This window comes from Neoarius graeffei, chromosome 7 (assembly GCF_027579695.1).
Source record: "Neoarius graeffei isolate fNeoGra1 chromosome 7, fNeoGra1.pri, whole genome shotgun sequence".
Lineage (NCBI taxonomy): Eukaryota > Metazoa > Chordata > Actinopteri > Siluriformes > Ariidae > Neoarius > Neoarius graeffei.
This window is the reverse complement of record NC_083575.1, coordinates 25471089-25492434: the sequence shown is the minus strand read 5'-3', so window position 1 is coordinate 25492434 and position 21346 is coordinate 25471089. Positions and strand designations below refer to the sequence as shown.

General features: G+C 43.3%; 1 protein-coding gene across 1 annotated transcript in view; it reads left to right on the top strand.

Moving 5' to 3' along the window:
- mcph1 (microcephalin 1) overlaps positions 1-21346 on the top strand; it is a 132227-nt gene that overhangs the window by 34716 nt on the left and 76165 nt on the right. Inside the window, exons 6-10 of the mRNA XM_060925450.1 lie at positions 1146-1248; positions 8451-8588; positions 12487-12573; positions 14451-15284; positions 15674-15777. Of these exons, the coding sequence (XP_060781433.1) occupies positions 1146-1248; positions 8451-8588; positions 12487-12573; positions 14451-15284; positions 15674-15777 (1266 nt within the window). The remainder of the gene's footprint in view (positions 1-1145; positions 1249-8450; positions 8589-12486; positions 12574-14450; positions 15285-15673; positions 15778-21346) is intronic.

Here is a 21346-nt window from a genome sequence, read left to right as displayed (position 1 = left end):
AATCGCATACGTCATCGCGTACCTCCGTCAGCGTTTACGTTAGCAAAACGCGACCAAATGCGTCATTGGCTGCGACCAGCCGCTACAGTCAGAGCCAGAGGCAGAAATCTCTGCTGGCAGGGTGTGATTTGTTAACTAACACCACTGAATGGGATATCTTTGGCGCTTCGTGCACCACATCCGACAGAATGAGGTGTCAGAACACTCATGTAAACAATAAAAGCGAGAATAACAGAACAAAACGTACGCAGTCAAGCAACCGAAAACAATACTCACTCCCAAAGCTTTTTAGCAGCAGCTTGGATTTCAGAAATCGCTGCTCATTCTCAGCTCGAAAGCGAATCAAGCGGCGTGTTTCCTCTGGATAACAACTTAAAACACGTAAATAATGGAGAAAATACATTTATGACAATCTTTCGCCGCGGGAACCGCCATCTTTCTGAAATCCGCATGAAATCTCGCTGAAATCCGCATGGCATTGTGGGAAATCACTCAAACCCCTTCGTTCGGAGTCAGCTCCAGGAAAATCTCCGTTTGGAGGGGTACAGAAGCCCTCCCCCTTCCCCTACCCCTCCGCGTTAACTGGGATTGGGATACCCCTACCCCTTCACGTGAACGCGCAAAATGGAGGGGAAGGGCCAAGGGGTTGGTCCAAGGGGTGAAATGGGATTCGGCCTTAGAGTCACCAGTTAACCTAACCTGCATGTCTTTGGACTGTAGGGGAAACCGGAGCACCCGGAGGAAACCCACGCGGACACGGGGAGAACATGCAAACTCCGCACAGAAAGGCCCTCGCCGGCCACGGGGCTCGAACCCGGACCTTCTTGCTGTGAGGCAACAGCACTAACCACTACACCACCGTGCCGCCCCCACACCATATCCATTCTTTTAATTTTTGATGTCACAAGATGCATTGCTTAATCAGTGGTGGAATTATTTTATGTCACGTGAGCCATCCTTGGCCAATCCCTGCACGGGAATTTTTTGATGAGGGATATAATCTTTATTGTACAGCAGCTTGGGTACGAGAAGGTGCTACCGTATGTAAGCATGGAATTATTACTCTTTTCCAGCTGAACATAAGATGCATCTAGTCAGATATCATTTAGTTATTATTGTGGTTTTTTTTTTTCCTCTTTTCATAGCACCGATGCATGCAACCCAGGGACGTTCCTCCAAGCACCCCGAAGCGCTTAAAGAAAAAGCTGGAAAAAATGATGGAAAAACTAGTCCGGTCTTCTCCCATAGGCAAGAAGTGAAAGATTTTTTCAGTGTTTTATCCGGTGAAGACAGCCAATGGACATACTGTATGAGTCTGGAATGACTGACAGTTGCGCAGGCATTTTGAACTCTCTCTGATATTTAACAGCTATTCCATGAAATCGAGCCGTACATGAGCTGATAGCCGACGAGGCGTGTAGCGCCAAGTTGGCTGTAAGCCACGTACGACGAGATTGACTGACTGGAATAACTGTTGTTTTTTTCTATCCACATTCACTGGATTTTGAGAAACGGAGCATTTTTATTTGTCTGTGAAGGGTCTCAGTCATCCAGGTCGTTGTAAACCCGTAGGTGCTAAAGGCGGCAACTGGGCTTGCTTGAAATCCTTAAAAGGATAGTTCGGGATTTTTGACATGAATCTGTATGGCATCCCCATCAATAGTGTCGTGCAAACACACTGACTTACCCCTGACAGCATCCTGTGAGTCCAGTTCTTGTCCAGTTTTGGTCCAGACGAAAGTAGTCCAGCAAGTTTGTTGGGGTCACGAAAGTAAAACGTTTTTCTTCTCAAAACAGTATGTGTTCAAAAGAGTGATATATTTGCATCACAAAACCGTTGCCAAATAAAAAGTCAGACCTCGAAATCGCTTGGCACTATTTTCTCTCCCTTCTTATCACTGCGCGCTGCCGCCAGGTGACAGCCACGGCTGTTTCATTCATTGTTTCAGTGATGGGAATTTCGGCTCTTTTTCGGGAGCCGGCTCTTTTGGCTCTTCTCACTATAAGGAGCCGGCTCTTTCGGCTCCCAAACGGCTCCCGAGATTTTATTTTTGATTTAATTGCTGCAATTAACTAGTTAATTAATTACATTATTATTTATATTTTATCAATAGGATGTTTTCCATTTTATTTTTTTAGTTTTTGTAGCCATTGTAAAGCTTTGTAAAGTATAGCAGTGTAACAATGTTCTAGCTCTCGAAATAAAACTTACTTACCAATTAATAAATTATTTTCTCACAAACATAATGCAAAACTGTGTTATATTACCAATATAAAATACACAGAAGACATCAACTGTTTATCCTTTATGGCTTTATTTCACACTCGACCTTGAACAAAATGCCACAAAATAAATTATGAAGTATAAATCAGGCCTAAGAAACTATGAAGCAAAGTTGGAAATTATTTTAACAAACACAGAACAATGTGCAACAAAATATGTGGCACCTTGAGCGCATGTAAAAAGAGAAAAAAGTGCCGCACTCTCGCTACATTCACACTGCAAGGCTTAATGCTCAATTCCGATTTTTTTGTGAAATCCGATTTTTTTGTGAGGTCGTTCACATTAACAAATATATGCGACTTGTATGTGATCCTCAGTATGAACGAAAAGCGACCTAAAAGTGTTCCGCATGCGCACTGCAGGATACGACGACATCACACGCAGTGAGCATGGCCAGTGTTTACGGAAGTAAAACCGCCCGGTTGCGGTATGACCCATCCAATCTAGCTTGAATAGCTGCATCCCCCCCAAATGGAAATCAGCTCCCTAACCTCTGCGTCCTTCCATTGAGAAGATTCAGAACCTTCACAGCCCGAAGCGTCCCTCGCATTGATGTCATGCGCAGGGGCGCAGATACGTTTTTTGAACTGGGAGGGACAAAAAACTGGGGGGGACAAAGCTGCCAGCAAACCAACCCCAACCCCGATATGCCTGTCAAACTTCTTGTAGGTTACCATAGCAACCAAGCTCGAGCTCGCAACCTGCGCAGTCTGCGCAGCTCAACCAACCGAATATCAGTCTTTGTTTTGTTTTATGTGAGTTGTTGCAACTATGTCTGTACTGCTGTGCACCTCAATAAACCGAATGGTAATTAGTCTTTTGATTTTTCCGTGAGGTTTGCCTTATGCAAAGAAAGACAGCATAGACGTTTTTTCCTCCCTATAAGTGGGGGGGGGGGGGACCGAACGAGGTGAATTTAAATCTGGGTGGGACGAATCCCCCCCGTCCCACCCTCTATCTGCGCCCGTGATTATGCGCCATGTTGTTGTAACTTTTTTTGAGAGACCCGCCGCCTACTTCAGCGCAGAATAGTGACGTTTGTGGCTTGTTGATGACGTGTAAGTCGGATGAATGCGACCTGGCGGTTCAGACTGAAGTCGCATATGAAAAGAGCGGATAGGAATCGGAATTAGGACCACATATCCAAACGGCCTGGGTCGGATTTGAAAAAATCGGATCTGTGTCGTTCATATTGTCAATAAAAGATCGGATACAGGTCACATATGGGCGAAAAGATCGGATTTGAGTCACTTCAGCCTGCAGTGTGAACGTAGCCTCTGCTCCACCAGTAATGAGAAGCCGCTGGAACAGCAAATATGCTCCTGTTATAATGACTGCTGTCTCGTTGTATACCGCAGATTAATCTGGCCATGCCAAGGCGGTTGCCGACCGAACCTGTCAATTTATGAGCGACAATTTATATCATGAGCTTTAGGAATTCACGGCAACAAAACAATGATCATGGTTGTCAAATAGACAATCATCCTTCAGCTGAGCTGAACTCTGTCTCTCTCTCTCTGAGGCACCTAAGGACAAAAAACTAATTCGGCTCCCCAACTCAGCTCCCACCGAAGAGCCGGCTCCCGTCGTTCACTTCAAAGAGCCGGGTCTTTGAACCGGATCGTTCGCGACCGACACATCACTACATTGTTTACTGCTAGCAAAGTTAGCAACAACATGTCTGACTACGACGGTGAAATGTGTGCAGAGATTCAGCCACATCTTTGTTGCTACAGCCTGGATAGTCGCAAGTGCGCACCATTTTCACAAATATATTATTGTATAGGTTATAGAAGGTGATAAATTTGTCGCTGTTCTTGCTCTCAAATTAGCTTGTTAGCGCCGCTGATCTGAACTCCTAATCACTGCCAAACAATGGGAAAGGTGTTGATTCCTGCGCAGATGTCAACATGACAGCGCGCAGTGATAGCGAGGGAGAGAAAATAGTGCCAAGCGATTTCAAGGTCTGACTTTTTATTTGGCAACAGTTTTGTGATGCAAATATATCACTCTTTTGAACACATACTGTTTTGAGAAGAAAAACGTTTTACTTTCGTGACCCCAACAAACTTGCCGGACTACTTTCGTCTGGACCAAAACTGGACAAGAACTGGACTCGCAGGATGCTGTCAGGGGTAAGTCAGTGTGTTTGCACGACACTATTGATGGGGATGCCATACAGATTCATGTCAAAAATCCCGAACTGTCCCTTTAAAGCATATACGCAGAACCATGGCCTCACTTTTTGTTTATAAATGCCTTGAGACCTCAAGAATGGCACAGGAATAGTTTTAAGCGTTAACAATAAATCTAATATAGTAATTTTTATGATTAAAGTGATTCATATAAGTAGCGGTCTGAGTGAATGACCTTGACGTCCGTAACGTCACAGCAGGAAGACTATCGGTCTCATCGCCATTTCCGCTGTACTAAAACACAGAGCTGACTGCAACTCCGATCCTCCATTTTGAGCTAATTTATCGCCATGCCGCGTAGATGTGTTGCTGGCGGGTGCAGCAACACAACAGAAGGTGGATTTAAATTGCATTCATGGCCCAAGAATGTTCAAACTGCAAAGATTTGGATGCGTTTTGCGAGAAGTTCACGGGCACACTGGGCGGCTATGAAGTGGTCTCTCCTCTGCTCTGCACGTTTTACTGAAGACTCGTACGAGACCTCTGATCTGTTGAGGAGCGTTGGCTATAAGCCCGTATTGAAAGAGGGTGCAGTACTAACAATTAAAGAAAAATAAAACGAGGAAAGGAAGGTATTTATTTTATTTTTTAAAGTGAGTTCAGTTGCACCAGTCCTCCCGGAGTGAGATGAGGGTTGTTGCTAAAACCCAGGACAGGACGGGACATATCGCTCGGGCAGTGACCTCCCCGCGGTTGTTGCTAAAACTGGTGACGTCCCGTTCCGTCCCAGGTTTTAGTAATTGCCTGAGTCCAGCAGTAATGTCAGAGTACACAGTATGGAGAGAATGAGTGGAGCAGCCGTCTGATTTCTAAACTGGATATCGCTGCCATCTCTCCCTTACGTGGAAGAAGCGAATGAACGGAGAACTGAACAAACAACTGAAAGTCAGACTGTTTCAAAACAATCGGCCACAAGGTCGGCCTTCAAGAAGCGAGAACGCAGACGGGTAAGCTCCGACTCTCATTTGGTTAAAAAACAGCACGTTGTTTAACTGCGTTTAGATTAATACGTGTAACTTGTATTGTGTGTTTAAGTTACCAGTATAAGATTATTTAATTTGCTTCAGAATGTGATCGTCTCAGTTCATCTGATTATTTAATTAGCCTTTTACGTTTTATCAGTGAAAATGCATGCATGTACATGCATGTTGCATAAGTTATAACACCCATCCTGTTTTAATGAGAGTCAACCCACAATCAATGAAATCAAATCAGTCTTAGTTGAGCAAGTCGGTAACGAGATTTCTTACTTTCACTGTAAATTTTTATTGATATGACTTTGGTCTATAGCTGTAAGAGGCCTCGGCCTTAAAACCGGTTCCCACTGTGACGTCACGCACTCCGGGCTGGCTGGCTCAGTGGGGCAGCTCGCATGCCAACTTTGTGGTCGATTTTAACTCTCAAAAATATATATTTTTTAAATTCCCAATTAAGCAGCATACAAGAGTCAAGGATGGCGATACTATCCACTCAGAAATGTATTTAAAAATAAAGGCTCTGCGTATCTCCTTTAAAGACGTTTCGCCTCTCATCTGAAAGGCTTCTTCAGTTCTGTCTGACTAGTGGGGAGTTCCAGGTATTTATCCTCTAGTGGATCAAAATCAACCCTAAGGAGAGTTGTTGAGGTCACATGGATCGTTGACCCTCTCAGGCTACATCCACACGGCAACGAGATGTTATTAAAAAAAATATCGCGTCCACATGGGCAACGGATCAGTAAAATATCAGGTCCATATGGCAACGCAACGCTTGCTGAAAACGATGCAATACACATGCCACACCTCTAGGGGCGCTGTAAGACGGTCCCATCAGAGACACCAGAACAATAGAAGAAGTAAGGACGCATGCGCATAAACTATTATGCGCGAGACTTCATATTAGCCACAAAGTCAGAAAAATCTGTTCGTAAAATTACGTTATAATGACCAAATACAATGAAAAGTATTTTTCCAGTCTCACCTGTGAAAGGTAATCCCATGTGATCTCGTTTGGACGGTAAACCTGTTGGTACAGTTAAACGCAGCACATGAATGAGGCATCTTTATTCTCCGCTTTGACCCATCCAATATGGCGGCGAGGATGACGTATGATTCTACGCGGAAGGCGGCGTCTTTAATGGTCCGGAATAAATTGAATGCTACACGTTGATGGATTAATTTGTTCTTCTACGCCCTTTTTGAGGAATGTATTGTAGGACTTAAACCAACATCTGAAGAGGTGAGATCGCTCCCTTTTTTTTTTTCCCTATTTTTGCTGGCAGGATTGACTCTGCCCTAAGGGCTATTCTCTCTCTCTCTCTCTCTCTCTCTCTCTCTCTCTCTCTCTCTCTCTCACTTTGCACCATTACACAATAAATATTCACAGTGAAAATATTTTGTAAGCGCGTTTCATGAACCAAGTTATAGGATTTGTTGACAACTCGCATCGAGTTCGTTACACTTCTACCGGCGTGAAGCACTGACAGTCATGTGGTTGTGACGTCATCGTAAACAAATCCGTTCTACTCATCCAGACGACTTCGCAACGGCGCCGTTGCCAGATCTTTCCACTCTGGAACCCGTTCTCAAAAGATTTCGTTTTGGGGCACCCAAAACGCCGGTGCCGTGTGGACACCAGGCCGAAACGCTAAACAATTTTATCGGATTCACCTGAGTCTGTTGCCGTGTGGACAGGGCCTCAGTCATCCTGTAGGTTGTTAGAGTCCCTGGAGGCCGGGTGTGAACGTTGTTAGCAGTCTGGGTGATCTGTGGGTCGTTGGCTCTCTTTGCCATCATGTGAGTCATTGAAGTCAGCTGATACTTCGTTTACACGTAGCCGGGTATTTATGAAAACGGGTATCTTCTCCTCCCCGCACCAGAAAATAATTCCGTTTACACAATGCTCAAAAACAGCCAGGGAAGGCTGTCAAAAACATGTCAAACAAATCGAAAGCCAACCAGAGATCTGAAAGCCAAGGAGGAGGGACCGTCAGATCACAATGCTAAAACTCCGTTTTCCCCATAACACGGAGAAAACTCCGTTTTCCACTATTTACACGCAGGCATGAAAACGGAGTTTTCGAAAGCAGCCGTTTTCAGTGACTGAAACCTCCGTTTACGTGTAAATGATGGGTGCAATCACATAAATATCCGTTTTTATAGATACCCGGCTATGTGTAAACGTGGTCTGAGTTTTGGTGTGGATGTGTATTCAGTTTTCTGGGAAGTGTGCCAAGGACTGCATTGTAGGTGCCTGATAAGTGGTGTCTCTTATCAGCGTTTTTTTTTTTTTTAAATAAAATTTACATTTTTTGCAAATTTGATTAATAAATACTTCAAAACGTTCGACAAATTCATGTCTGCTTAGACTGTCAATAAACCAGAGAAATGAGAGTAGCAATTTGTGAAAAATGCTATAATAATAATTATTGAAAAATAATAAAAATACGTTCTTGCTGTCAAGTACTTTCATTCCATATTTTGTTGCACTTGTGTATTTTTTTTTTTTTGGAGGGGGCGGGGATTTGTTTTCGAGTAGATTTTTATTTCATCCTTGGTTGGTTCAGTAACACGGCCCTGCATTATTTTCTTCTTTAGGTTTTTTTTTTTGTTGGTTGGTAAACCAACTTAAAGGTGCATTACCGCCACCCACTGGGCTGGAGTGTGGAACAGGAGCTATTGGGGGGCGGGGACACGATATTCTTTTAGCTATTTCTGTTTGTTTTAAATACTTGATACACTCCACCATTTTGTTTTTCCCTACTCACAGTATGTGAGCTGATAGCTTAGTAGTAGAGTAGCCAATCAGAGCGTGCGATTGCTCATATCCAGTGAATGTGGATAGAATAATAACTGAAGGGGCGTGGAAACCCTGCCCCTTCCACTAATCTCGGATTAGTAATATTAGTCACGTTGGACTCGACGTTATTCCTCTTCTGGGTTGGCAGGTCTGCATCAGTCAGATGTGACATAACATGTACGATGCTTGTACAGTTACAGATACAGAAACCTCTCCGTTCATTATCGATGAGGAGAACGGCATAGTGTACAGTCCCTCTTCTAGAAGGGCTGACACCATGGCTCAGAGGCTGAGGGAGATGAGAGAGCAGCGGGAGAACCTCTCCCCTACCGGTACGTCTACAGGTTTATTCCATTTAGATGCTTTCTGAAGTGTTTTATGCTGTGCCTTTTCCTAACCCCCTCATGTTTAGAGGTTTTGGAGTGGAGAATTTTTTCATTATATCCACGCTCCAAAGGGGGGGTGGGGGGTGGTACTGGGTTACCTCTTGCCCCTTTTCCACCAAAGCAGTTCCAGGGCTGGTTCGGGGCCAGTGCTTAGTTTGGAACCGGGTTTTCTGTTTCCACTGACAAAGAACTGGCTCTGGGGCCAGAAAAACCGGTTCCAGGCTAGCACCAACTCTCTGCTGGGCCAGAGGAAAGAACCGCTTACGTCAGCGGGGGGGCGGGGTTGTTAAGACCAATAACAAGACCGCGAAAGATCGCCATTTTTAAGCGACGAGAAGCAGCAGCTGTACAAACGCGAAGTCATCCATTATTATTATTGTTGTTGTTGTTGCCGCTGCTGCTTCTTCCGTGTTGTTTTTGCGTCGATATTTGCGCCAAGGTTTATGTAAACGTAGCGACGTAACTGACACATACAGCGACTTAATGACGTATACAGCGACATAATGACGTGGCTCCGCTTAGCACCCCGAGCTATGGAAAAGCAAACTGGTTCTCAGCTGGCTCGCAAGTTGAACGAGTTGTGAACCAGCACCAGCACTGGCCCCGTACCAGCCCTGGAACTGATTTGGTGGAAAAGGGGTACCTGTCCGTCCGTCTGAATCATAGCCACTTGGTACAGAGCTTCAGCTTGGGGTTCTATACCGTGTCAGTGTTCTCCACTACCTGAAGTTATAGCTCGGCGGTAGTATTGAGCGGCCGTCGCCGGGGGTTCGCGAGGGGGGTGTCCCCCCTCGCACCAGAAAATTTTGAAATAAGAAACCCCTCAGATGCCATTTCCTGGCATCTAAGTTGCATGTTATTTGTTTCGCAAGTAGCTGCTTTTGTGCAAAATCTTCTGACACCGGGAGCCGACTTTACATTTATTTTGTCACTCTGTTAGTGAAATGTTTATTGAATAGAATATCTTTGTTTTTAGTTGAATTCTACACAAAATTACCTTTCATTTGATGTGCAGTATGTGTCTTTCCACCGTACTCCACTCGGAGGTCTGAGGCAATCGGAGCCACTTAACTGACACGCACTCCTCTGTCGCCGCACTACACATGCGTAGTGACAAGTGAGCGAGCAAGCGTTAAGGGCCTCTGATTATCTCAGGATAGAAGAAAGCAGAGCCCGGGGAAGAAGACAACACTCCCAATATACTAGTGCATCTCAAAAAATTAGAATATTGTGAAAAAGTTCAATATTTTCCATCAGTTATTTAAGAAAGTGAAAATGTTATATATTATAGACTCATTACACATAAACTAAAATGTTTCAAGCATTTTTCTATTTTAATTTTAATCAGTATGGCGTACAGTACAAAAACATAAAAAAATCTCAAAATATTAGAATATTTCATTTCGAGTTTGAGTAAAACAGTATGAACACAGTGTATCTCTCGGTCTAGTTCAGTACACACAACCACAATCATGGGGAAGACTGCTGACTTGACTGTTGTCCAGAAGATGATCACTGATGCCCTCCACAAGGAGGGTAAGCCACAAAAGGTCATTGCTGAAAAGGGTGGCTGGAAAAGGTGCACAAGCAACAGGGATGGCTGCAGTCTTGAGAGGATTGTCAAGAAAAGTTGATTCAAGAACTTGGGAGAGCTTCACAAGGAGTGGACTGAGGCTGGTGTCAGTGTATCAAGACCCATCACGAACAGACATCTTCAAGAAAGGGGATACAACTTTCGCATTCCTAATATCAAGCTACTCCTGAGCCAGAGACAATGTCAGAAGTGTCTTATCTGGGCTAAGGAGAGAAAGAAATGGACTGTTGCTCAGTGGTTCAAAGTCCTCTTTTCAGATGAAAGTACATTTTGCATTTAATTTGGAAATCACGGTTCTAAAGTCTGGAGGAAGAGTGGAGAGGCACAGAATCCAAGGTGTTTGAAGCCCAGTGTGAAGTTTCCACAGTCTGTGATGGTTTGGGGTGCCATGTCATCTGCTGGTGTTGGTCCACTGTATTTTATCAAGTCCAAAGTCAACACAGCCATCTACCAGGAGATTTTAGAGCACTTCATGCTTCCATCTGCTGACGAGCTTTTTGGAGATGCTGATTTCCTTTTCCAGCAGGACTTAGCACCTACCCACAGTGCCAAAACTACTACCAAATGGTTTGCTGACCATGATATTACTGTGTTTGATTGGCCAGCCAGCTTGCCTGACCTGAACCCCATAGAGAATCTATGGGGTATTGTCAAGAGGAAGATGAGAAACACCCGACCCAAAAATACAGATACGCTGAAGGCCACTATCAAAGCAACCTGGGCTTCAGTAACACCTCAGCAGTGCCACAGACTGATCACCTCCATGCCACACCACATTGATACAGTAATTCATGGTAAAGGAGCCCCAACCAAGTATTGAGTGTATAAATGAATATACTTTTCAAAAGTTGGACATTTCTGTATTGTAAATCCTTTTTTTGATTGATCTTAGGGAATATTCTAATAATTTGAGATACTGGATTTCTGATTTTCATGAGCTATAAGCCATAATCATCAAAATTAAAACAAAAAAGGTTTTAAATATTTCACTTTACATGTAATGAATATATGAAAGTTTACCTTTTTGAATTAAATTATGAAAAAAAGGAACTTTTTCATGGTATTCTAATTTTTTGAGATGCGCTAGTATGTCGTTATTGCTTTTTCGAAAAATAATAAGTGTCATGGGGTGATAACGGTACTTGTGAAGTCGACCACATTTTGAGTGGCCATGACTAATGTAAACCTTTTCAAGCGATACTCGGTGTGAATGGTACAATTCAGAATCTTCACTAGGCTTAGTGCCAGAAGATTTAGAATCAGGATCTTTCCGTTTCAGCCAACCAAACAACGACATCATAAGAGTTGAGAATGATAGCCAAGTGATGAAAGATCACCTGTGCTAACGCTTAATGAAGATGAAGCAGAGCCGATCTGACCTACATAATGTGCATCACTCTACGTAGTCGTTATCATCGTGACCACTGGGACCAGCTTAAAGGGGAAAAAACCATTACGGAAGATAGATAATTCGGCAAGTCGGCGTTCGACTATATGCCCGCGCGACATTGAAACATGTTGAACCTATTGTAAAGTAAAGCGCATCAACGATCTGTGATCAGGGAATTACTTTGGTGTTTGTATTTAGTGTTTGTATTGGTGTGGTTTTTTTACTTTTCTTTGAAGTAAACTTTTTTTTTTGACTGGGCTGCCAAAAATTAAGGCTCGGCGGCGCATTTATGAGTCGGCGGTAATAGCTCTTCTAGCCGTTATGACTCGGCGGGCCGCCAAGTCATTAACGATAGTGGAGAACACTGCCGTGTATACCGTTTTCAGGTCTGTCGCACTTCCTGTTTACTGACTGAATGTATTTATGAAACATAGAGCATGGATCTGCTAAATTTTCGTAACATTTTTCTGAGCAACCACAAATCACAACTGCTTGATATTTGGTGCCAAGCTTCAGCTTGGGGTTCTGTACCGTGTATACCGTTTTCAGGTCTGTCCCACATCGACTTCCTGAATGCATTTACGAAACATATAGGGTGGATTTTGACGCTGTTTCAAGAAACAAAATGCTATTTCAAAACGACAGTTTACCAGGATGCTATTTGAAATCCCTGGGGAGAACACGGCTCTTTACTTACTTGTTTCAGGGTTCGTTTTTTTTTTTTTTGAAGTCAACATTCATAATAAGTCTCCTATTTCTTCGATTGTTTGCATTCTGATATAAGCGAGAGCAGGGGGATACGTAAGTGAGCAATAGCTCCCAGTTGATCTTGTTTTCATACAGTGTTTTGTTTTTATCAGCTTCTCAACAGCAAGGCTCACCAATGGATGACTCTACAAGGCCATCTCTTGGGAACACGCCCACAGACTTCAACATCTTGCTAATGGGTGAGGCTATAGATCTGTTTCAGGACTGCGCATACGATATCCAGTTAAACATTGACATCAATATACAACCCCGAATCCAAAAAAGTTGGGACAAAGTACAAATTGTAAATAAAAACGGAATGCAATGATGTGGAAGTTTCAAAATTCCATATTTTATTCAGAATAGAACATAGATGACGCATCAAATGTTTAAACTGAGAAAATGTATCATTTAAAGAGAAAAATTAGGTGATTTTAAATTTCATGACAACACATCTCAAAAAAGTTGGGACAAGGCCATGGTTACCACTGTGAGACATCCCCTTTTCTCTTTACAACAGTCTGTAAACGTCTGGGGACTGAGGAGACAAGTTGCTCAAGTTTAGGGATAGGAATGTTAACCCATTCTTGTCTAATGTAGGATTCTAGTTGCTCAACTGTCTTAGGTCTTTTTTGTCGTATCTTCCGTTTTATGATGCGCCAAATGTTTTCTATGGGTGAAAGATCTGGACTGCAGGCTGGCCAGTTCAGTACCCGGACCCTTCTTCTACGCAGCCATGATGCTGTAATTGATGCAGTATGTGGTTTGGCATTGTCATGTTGGAAAATGCAAGGTCTTCCCTGAAAGAGACGTCGTCTGGATGGGAGCATATGTTGCTCTAGAACCTGGATATACCTTTCAGCATTGATGGTGTCTTTCCAGATGTGTAAGCTGCCCATGCCACACGCACTAATGCAACCCCATACCATCAGAGATGCAGGCTTCTGAACCGAGCGCTGATGATATCTCGGGTCATCCTTCTCCTCTTTAGTCCGAATGACACGGCGTCCCTGATTTCCATAAAGAACTTCAAATTTTGATTCGTCTGACCACAGAACAGTTTTCCACTTTGCCACAGTCCATTTTAAATGAGCCTTGGCCCAGAGAAGACGTCTGCGCTTCTGGATCATGTTTAGATACGGCTTCTTCTTTGAACTATAGAGTTTTAGCTGGCAACGGCGGATGGCACGGTGAATTGTGTTCACAGATAATGTTCTCTGGAAATATTCCTGAGCCCATTTTGTGATTTCCAATACAGAAGCATGCCTGTATGTGATGCAGTGCCGTCTAAGGGCCCGAAGATCACGGGCACCCAGTATGGTTTTCCGGCCTTGACCCTTACGCACAGAGATTCTTCCAGATTCTCTGAATCTTTTGATGATATTATGCACTGTAGATGATGATATGTTCAAACTCTTTGCAATTTTACACTGTCGAACTCCTTTCTGATATTGCTCCACTATTTGTCGGCGCAGAATTAGGGGGATTGGTGATCCTCTTCCCATCTTTACTTCTGAGAGCCACTGCCACTCCAAGATGCTCTTTTTATACCCAGTCATGTTAATGACCTATTGCCAATTGACCTAATGAGTTGCAGTTTGGTCCTCCAGCTGTTCCTTTTTTGTACCTTTAACTTTTCCAGCCTCTTATTGCCCCTGTCCCAACTTTTTTGAGATGTGTTGCTGTCATGAAATTTCAAATGAGCCAATATTTTGCATGAAATTTCAAAATGTCTCACTTTCGACATTTGATATGTTGTCTATGTTCTATTGTGAATACAATATCAGTTTTTGAGATTTGTAAATGATTGCATTCCGTTTTTATTTACAATTTGTACTTTGTCCCAACTTTTTTGGAATCGAGGTTGTACAATGAAATTGTGAATATGACTTGATGAGAGTAGTAACCGCATGTACTTTATGTATTTTTATATTGTTTCTATTTCTATACAGGTAAATTCTGTTTGTCACCAGACAAAAGGCATTTCACTGCATGTTGCATTGTGTGTGTGAGAGAGAGAGAGAGAGAGAGAGAGAGAGCAATAAAATTTGTTTCAATTTATTTTGATTTCATACAGAAGAAGAAGAATCTCCAGGTTGTTTGTCACGTGCCAGCGAGAGAGAGAAAGGAGTGAAAGAACACCACGAAAAAATCTCGACTAATAGGATCAGCTCTTCGGGCATGAAAGAAGCAGTCCCATCACCGGAAAATAAAACACGAAGTAGATCTTGTTCTGGAGTGATACAACAGCCTTCTTTAGATTATGTACATACAGTATCAGCAAAACAATCAGCTTCACATTTTTTATCCGAGCCTAAAGCTAGAGCACCAGAAGAACCTAGACAGTCATCAGGCAATAGGGAAAAATCCCAAATCCGTTCGTCTTTGAGCAGGATGAAAAGTGGAGGAAGCCAAATCCCACAAGCTACAGAAGAATTAAAGAGCGACAGTGACTCAGGTGATTGGGATGAAACACGTTTCCCAAAATTTGCTCGTTCACTTAAAAGCAGCGACCTGAAAATTCAGAAGGCGCGTCGTAAAAACAAGCAAACGGACTTTGACGCTCATAACGATAACGACGACGACGGCGTGTTTGACGACTACTTCACTTCAGCCGACGACGCACCAAAGCGGAAGGTCCCGGTCATGCACTCAGCTTCTGAAGCCGAGCGTTTACCGTCTTTTGACCTGGAGCCCTTGAACAGATCGAGACGGAAGAGCCATTCACAGGAAATCGGAAGCAGAAACAGAAAATCGAAACCTTTAAATGACGGAGGGATCACGGAGGCATCAGGCCTGCCAGAGGAAGAGTTGTCGGCCGCGTCTGTGGGTGCATCTCTTCCGGTTCCCGACCAAGAACCTGCTGCAAAGAAGCCGAGGACGAGAATCAAGCAGAACTCGATTTCAGAAAGTAAGGATGATTAAAAAGCTGTCTGAAAAGACTCCTCGTTTGTGAATGTACAACAAGACCATAGTATTATCAACTGTCTAGACATAATTTAAAATCATGAGTGACTTGTCACTATCCTGCGTATTTTATCGATCAATTCCGAAGGTATTACTATCTGTTTTTTGGATAAATGTGAAACTAAAAATTGAATGTTAGTGCACATTGTTTTAGCTTAATTACTCGTTTCTAATAAAACATTTAATTAACCTTGTGTGTTCTGGATCAGTGTGGAAGCTGAAAGCAATGTTTTTGAGAGCGCTTTCTGAAAGCACTCAACTGCAGAGATGCACCTGTGGTGTGCTGCTCTCGTCTAAAGTTTTTTTTTTTTTTTGGCGTATTTTCATTTGTAGGCACACAAAGTAAAAGCACTTCAGATGGGCTCACTGACAGATGTACTGAATTGTGTAGCGACATGAACACAAAACGGATTGTGAAAATGGATAAGTACATGAAGGTAAAGTAATCACATTGAACTATAGTCTAGTTTCCCATTTGTTCATTCATCTTTTCATTCATGCATGCGTAGGTTTGTGCACCAATTGTTTGACATGCCTTATCTAAGCAATGGACAACTAAAAGGGTAGTTTATCAGAAACAGTCAGGGAGGGAGGTCACATTTTGGCAGCGCTCCATTTGTTTGTGAATGTAATCATGTGAAATGAGAGACTGTGAATGTGTGCTGTGCTTTCCTAACTCCTGTTTCCTGACCGTATTATATTCAACTAAAGCGTAAGTTGGAATACGGGTTCGCCATGCGTACGTATAAAAGAGTGCTTTTTCACCTTGCCCTTCTGTCTTTATGGAGCATTGCAGCATGGTTCAGAAATGGAGCGTAGCAATTGGCTTTAAAGACGTCGTCATCATTTTGCCTTGCTCTTTTGTTGCCTTCTTGACTTCCTGTGTATGTTGTCGTTTTGCTTCTGGGACGTTGCACCTGGTTGAGTCCTCCTTTCGCGCTCCTTCAGCCTTAAAGAAACTTGCTCTTGTTCGCCAAGTGGCACAAGGGGGCTTTCATCTCTCTGTGATCTTTATTTGATCCTGGGTCCGAGAGCACATTCAGTCATGTCATAAGCAGTTGAAGAGCTCGATTGTTCCAGGGAGTCCCATTGTGCTGAGGTTTTGAGACGTGGCCGCTTGACGTCACCTCCAGGAGACTAGCGTTAAATGGCGTGCACCAGCAGGTATTTTGTTCGCTTGTATCAGCGGAGATCAAAGAGAAGGACTGGGTGACCTCCCGCTGGAGCCTGATGTCAGGTGTGATAAGTGATGCAAGGGTTGAAATCAGTTCTTCAAAGAATGAAACCTCTCTTCTGGGACGGTCAAGCTTGCAAAAGGTTTATTAGAGATGACGCGCAAGGTTTGCTCACTTGTATCAAATCTTGCAGAACTATTATCCCCATATCTCAGCTTCTCAGAGATGCTTCTTTATCAGCTTTACACAGGTGGAGCGTAATGCAGTATTTTTCTATCCTTAGGGGCTTTAGAGACACGAGCTGGCCTAGTGGTTAGCGTGTCCGCTTCTCGACCGGGAGATCGCGAATTCCACTCGTAGTCAGGTCATACCAAAGACCATCATAAAAATGGTACCTACTGCCGTCTGGCAAGGCACGCTGCAATACAGATGCGAGTGGGGAAGTCGAACTCTCACGGTTACCAGAGGACACCCCCCCCCCCCCCCCCCCCCCCCACTATATAATAGGCACTCGGCGCCGCACCCATACACCTCGAGGAGTTGGGTAGTACTGGGACAGGAGATTACCTGGGAAGACCAGATCCTGGTGTGAGAGGGACTTTGACTTGATGGGCGTTAGATGATGTTGAAACTTCCACCCCAGTCTCAAGTGTCTTGCTGACTGGAACAGGTTTCCTTCTACAATTGCCTTGTGTTTGGTTTCATCCATCTTCATCCCTCAACTCTGGTTAGTATCCCATTTCTCCAATCCATGTCCCCACAACATAATGATGCTACCACCCCCATGCTTCACTCCAGGCACAGTGTTCACATGGTATTGTCAAAAGTCAAAGTCCATCCTGTGCCAGGACCTGGTCTTCCCAGGCAGTCTCCTGTCCCAGTACTAACCAGATTCTTAAGGCATGTTGGGTGCCGCCGATCTCCGCTTCTATAGCCCTCTCACCGATTATACAGCTAGGGTTATAGTCAGGGGCTGGTCCTCTGGTAACTGCGAGAGTTTGACAACCCACTCACATCTGTATTGCAGCGTGCCTTGCCAGAAAGCAGGAGGTACCATTTTTATGATGGTCTTTGAGTAGAACTCTCAATCTCCCAGTCGAGAGGTGGACATGCTAACCACTAGGCCAACTCGCGGTACCACATGGTATTGGGTTTCTACCAAATATAGCACTTTGTGACTAGGCCAGAAAGTTCAAGTTTGGTTTCTTCAAGCCGGAAAACCTTTTTTGCATATTTGCCGAGTCTCCAACATGCCTTTTGGAAAATTTGTATTACTGCTCGTCCATAAAGCCCGAGGTTGTGAAGTGTCAGGGCTCTGGTCATCCTGTGTACAGCTCCTCCCACATGACCTGTGGATCTGTCCAGTTTTATCAGATTTATACTTGGTCGCGTTTTTGATTAATGCCCTCCTTACCCAATCACTGACTCTTGGTGGACAGCATCGTCTAGGAGGTGTCATGGTCGCGCCTTATTCTTTCCATTTTTAAAAAAACAATACAAGGGTACTTCAAAAAGTTCTTGGTCTCTCCCACAAAATGTTGTACGTCGCTCTGGATAAGGGCTTCTGCTAAATGCCATGTAATGTAAAAACGTCACAGGAGAAAGATTGTTCTTGCATTATTTTTCAACATGGTGTCCTTTAACTTCAATGCACTTGGTCCACCGATGTTCAAGCTTCATTATCCCTTCGCAGAAGGTCACATGTTGAGCCTCCAGATCCTCCTTAACAGCATGGATGACTTCATCATCACTCTGAAAATGGCAACCACACAAGTGGAATTTCAGTTTGGGAAACGGATATAAGTAAGGCGGTGCCAATTCGGGTGAGTAAGGTGCACAAGGCAAGAATTCAAAGCCACATTTGGCTGTTTATGCCCCTGCCACCTGTGCTGTGTGGACGGGCGCATTGACCTGGAGCAACATCATGCCAGCTCGAAAATTTTCTCTCCTTTTTTCTTTGATTGCTTCTTTCATTTCGATTTTATGTACCGTGATATGAGGCTTTATAGTGTACAGTTACGCCCCCTTGTTTCTGGGTGAGGCCGAGAGCTTTTTGAAGTACCCTCGTAGATATAATACACTCAGTAGGGTGTTCAGAGTGTGAGATATTTTAGAACCAAACTCTGATAGTTTTCCAGACTTGTATAGATAGCTTCTTGGTCTTTGTCATACTTGTTTTGTTTTTTGCAAATGAAACTGAGAGTTTGTGGATTCTTATCATATGACTCCAACTAAGACCATTTTCAACCTCTGTTGTAACACTACACAATGCAGAAAGGTGAAAGGGGTGAATATTTACACAAGGCGCTTGACAGAAACCCAAATGTAGATGTAGATCCCTGAAGCTGTTTTGTGATATCTATTGTTAAAAGCGTTACACAAATAAAATAACATTGAACTCAATTTCCAGGCTGTGCCTAAGTATTCTTGTCAGTGATAGAAACAGGTTTTTTTTTTAAAGGAGTAATACGAGACAAACCGTGAGCTGGCCGAGTGGTTAGCGTGTCCATCTCTTGACCGGAAGATCATGAGTTCTACTTGCGGTCAGGTCATACCAAGGACCATCATAAAAATGGTACCTACTGCCATCTAGTAAGGCACGTTGCAATACAGTTACGAGTAGGGAGTCAAACTCTTGCGGTTACCAGAGGACTAGCTCCCCACTATAACGCTAGCTGTATAATAGGTGAGAGGCTGAGGGCTATACCCATGCGCCTCAAAGAGCTGGGTAGTACTAGGACAGGAGACTGCCTGGGAAGACCAGATCCTGGTGCAGGAGGGACTTGAATATTGGTGTTTTATTCTATACAGGAATAAAGTCAAAGTCCCTCTTACGCCAGAATCTGGTCTTCCCAGGCAGTCTCCTGTCCCAGTACTAACCAACTCTTTAAGGTGTATGGGTACGGCGCCAATCTCCATTTCGATAGCCCTCGGCCTTACACAGCTAGGGTTACGGTGGGGGGCTAGTCCTCCGGTAACCACGAGAGTTTAACTTCCCTACTCGCATCTGTATTGCAGCGTGCCTTGCCAGACGGTAGTAGGTACCATTTTTATGATGGTCTTTGGTATGACCCGACCACGAGTAGAACCCGCGATCTCTTGTTCGAAAGGCGGACACGCTAACCACTAGGCCAAGTCACGGTAATACAGGAATAAAAATGACTATACACTGCAAAAAATGGCCTTTCAAAAATAATAAATAAAAGATTAAAACGAAGCATATTTGCTTGAATCAGGTGAAAAAAAAAATCTGCCAATGGAACTAGTCAAATTTGACTTGGTAAAATTTCTTAAAGTAAGATGAAAAATCTAACCTGTTTTTAGATGAAATAATTCCAAAATAAGATTGGGAACTTATTATGCGAGATCTGATTAACTCAAAATAATCAAAATAGTTCTTAGAACCAGATCGTACTTCTTACATTTAGCCATTCAAGTCATTTTTATTTATTTCATTTTAAGGGTATTTCACTTAAATTCATGACAAAGTCTTAGCAGTAAAAACTGAATTTAAGAGAAATATACTAATATTAGGATTGTTAAATTCTACAACTAAGCATTGCTAGCTTAAAAGATTCTCCTTTTGTGACCTGTAATTAGTAAAATACTCTAGATATGAGACCAGAGACTATCTTGAATCAAGTTGACGACACGTGTAGCATTGCAAGTTTATTTTTTTTCCCATTTCAACATTCAAACATTAAAACATCTCTTAAGATTCCACTTCCCCAGCACCTCAGGCACCAAAAAAAATTTTAAAAAAAAGTCTACGCATTTTGACTCACAGTGCTTACACAAGGCCAAGGCAACAGTGCATTTTGGGGGCACTGACTATTCATGTGTACGGGGGGTTTACAAGATCAGGCACAAAAAAAAACACTGAACTTAACTCCCAGCATTCCAAAAAGACCTCACTAAAACGCCCTCCACTCACTCATAGCCTTTTTGAAGGCACTTGTCTGGTCTAGAGTCTGTACAGCATCTAGAAGGAGCTCACTCTGAATGACTGAGAAAACAGTCGCAGTAAACTTAGGATCTGTAAGGTGGAGTTGAATTGGAATGAAAGATTCAAAGATTTCAGTAAAGTTCATTTATTCCCAAAACAAGCATACTTTTTTTTTTCTTGAAACAAGATGAACCGCATTTGACAAATGTCCAAAATGTACTTCTCATCTCATTATCTCTAGCCGCTTTATCCTGTTCTACAGGGTCGCAGGCAAGCTGGAGCCTATCCCAGCTGACTACGGGCGAAAGGCGGGGTACACCCTGGACAAGTCGCCAGGTCATCACAGGGCTGACACATAGACACAGACAACCATTCACACTCACATTCACACCTACGGTCAATTTAGAGTCACCAGTTAACCTAACCTGCATGTCTTTGGACTGTGGGGGAAACCGGAGCACCCGGAGGAAACCCGGGTGGACACGGGGAGAACATGCAAACTTCACACAGAAAGGCCCTCGCCGGCCACGGGGCTCGAACCCAGGACCTTCTTGCTGTGAGGCGACAGCGCTAACCACTACACCACCGTGCCGCCCCAAAATGTACTTACTTGTTTTAAAAAAACCTTGTTTTATTTTCAAAGGTGCTCCAAATAAGACTTTTTCAAGACATTTTGTCTATACAAGATTTTCAAGATGGACTGTCTAAAAACTAGCCTTTCTAGCTAAATGAGGTTTTGCTTGTTGGGCAATTATGTCTTATAATAAGGGTGGCTAGACGTTTTGACTTGAAAATAGACAAATAAACTTCCTAAGATTTTAATTTTTTGCAGTGTAAAAGCATTAGCCTTGTTGATGCAGCAATAATATAAAAGTATTGTTTTGA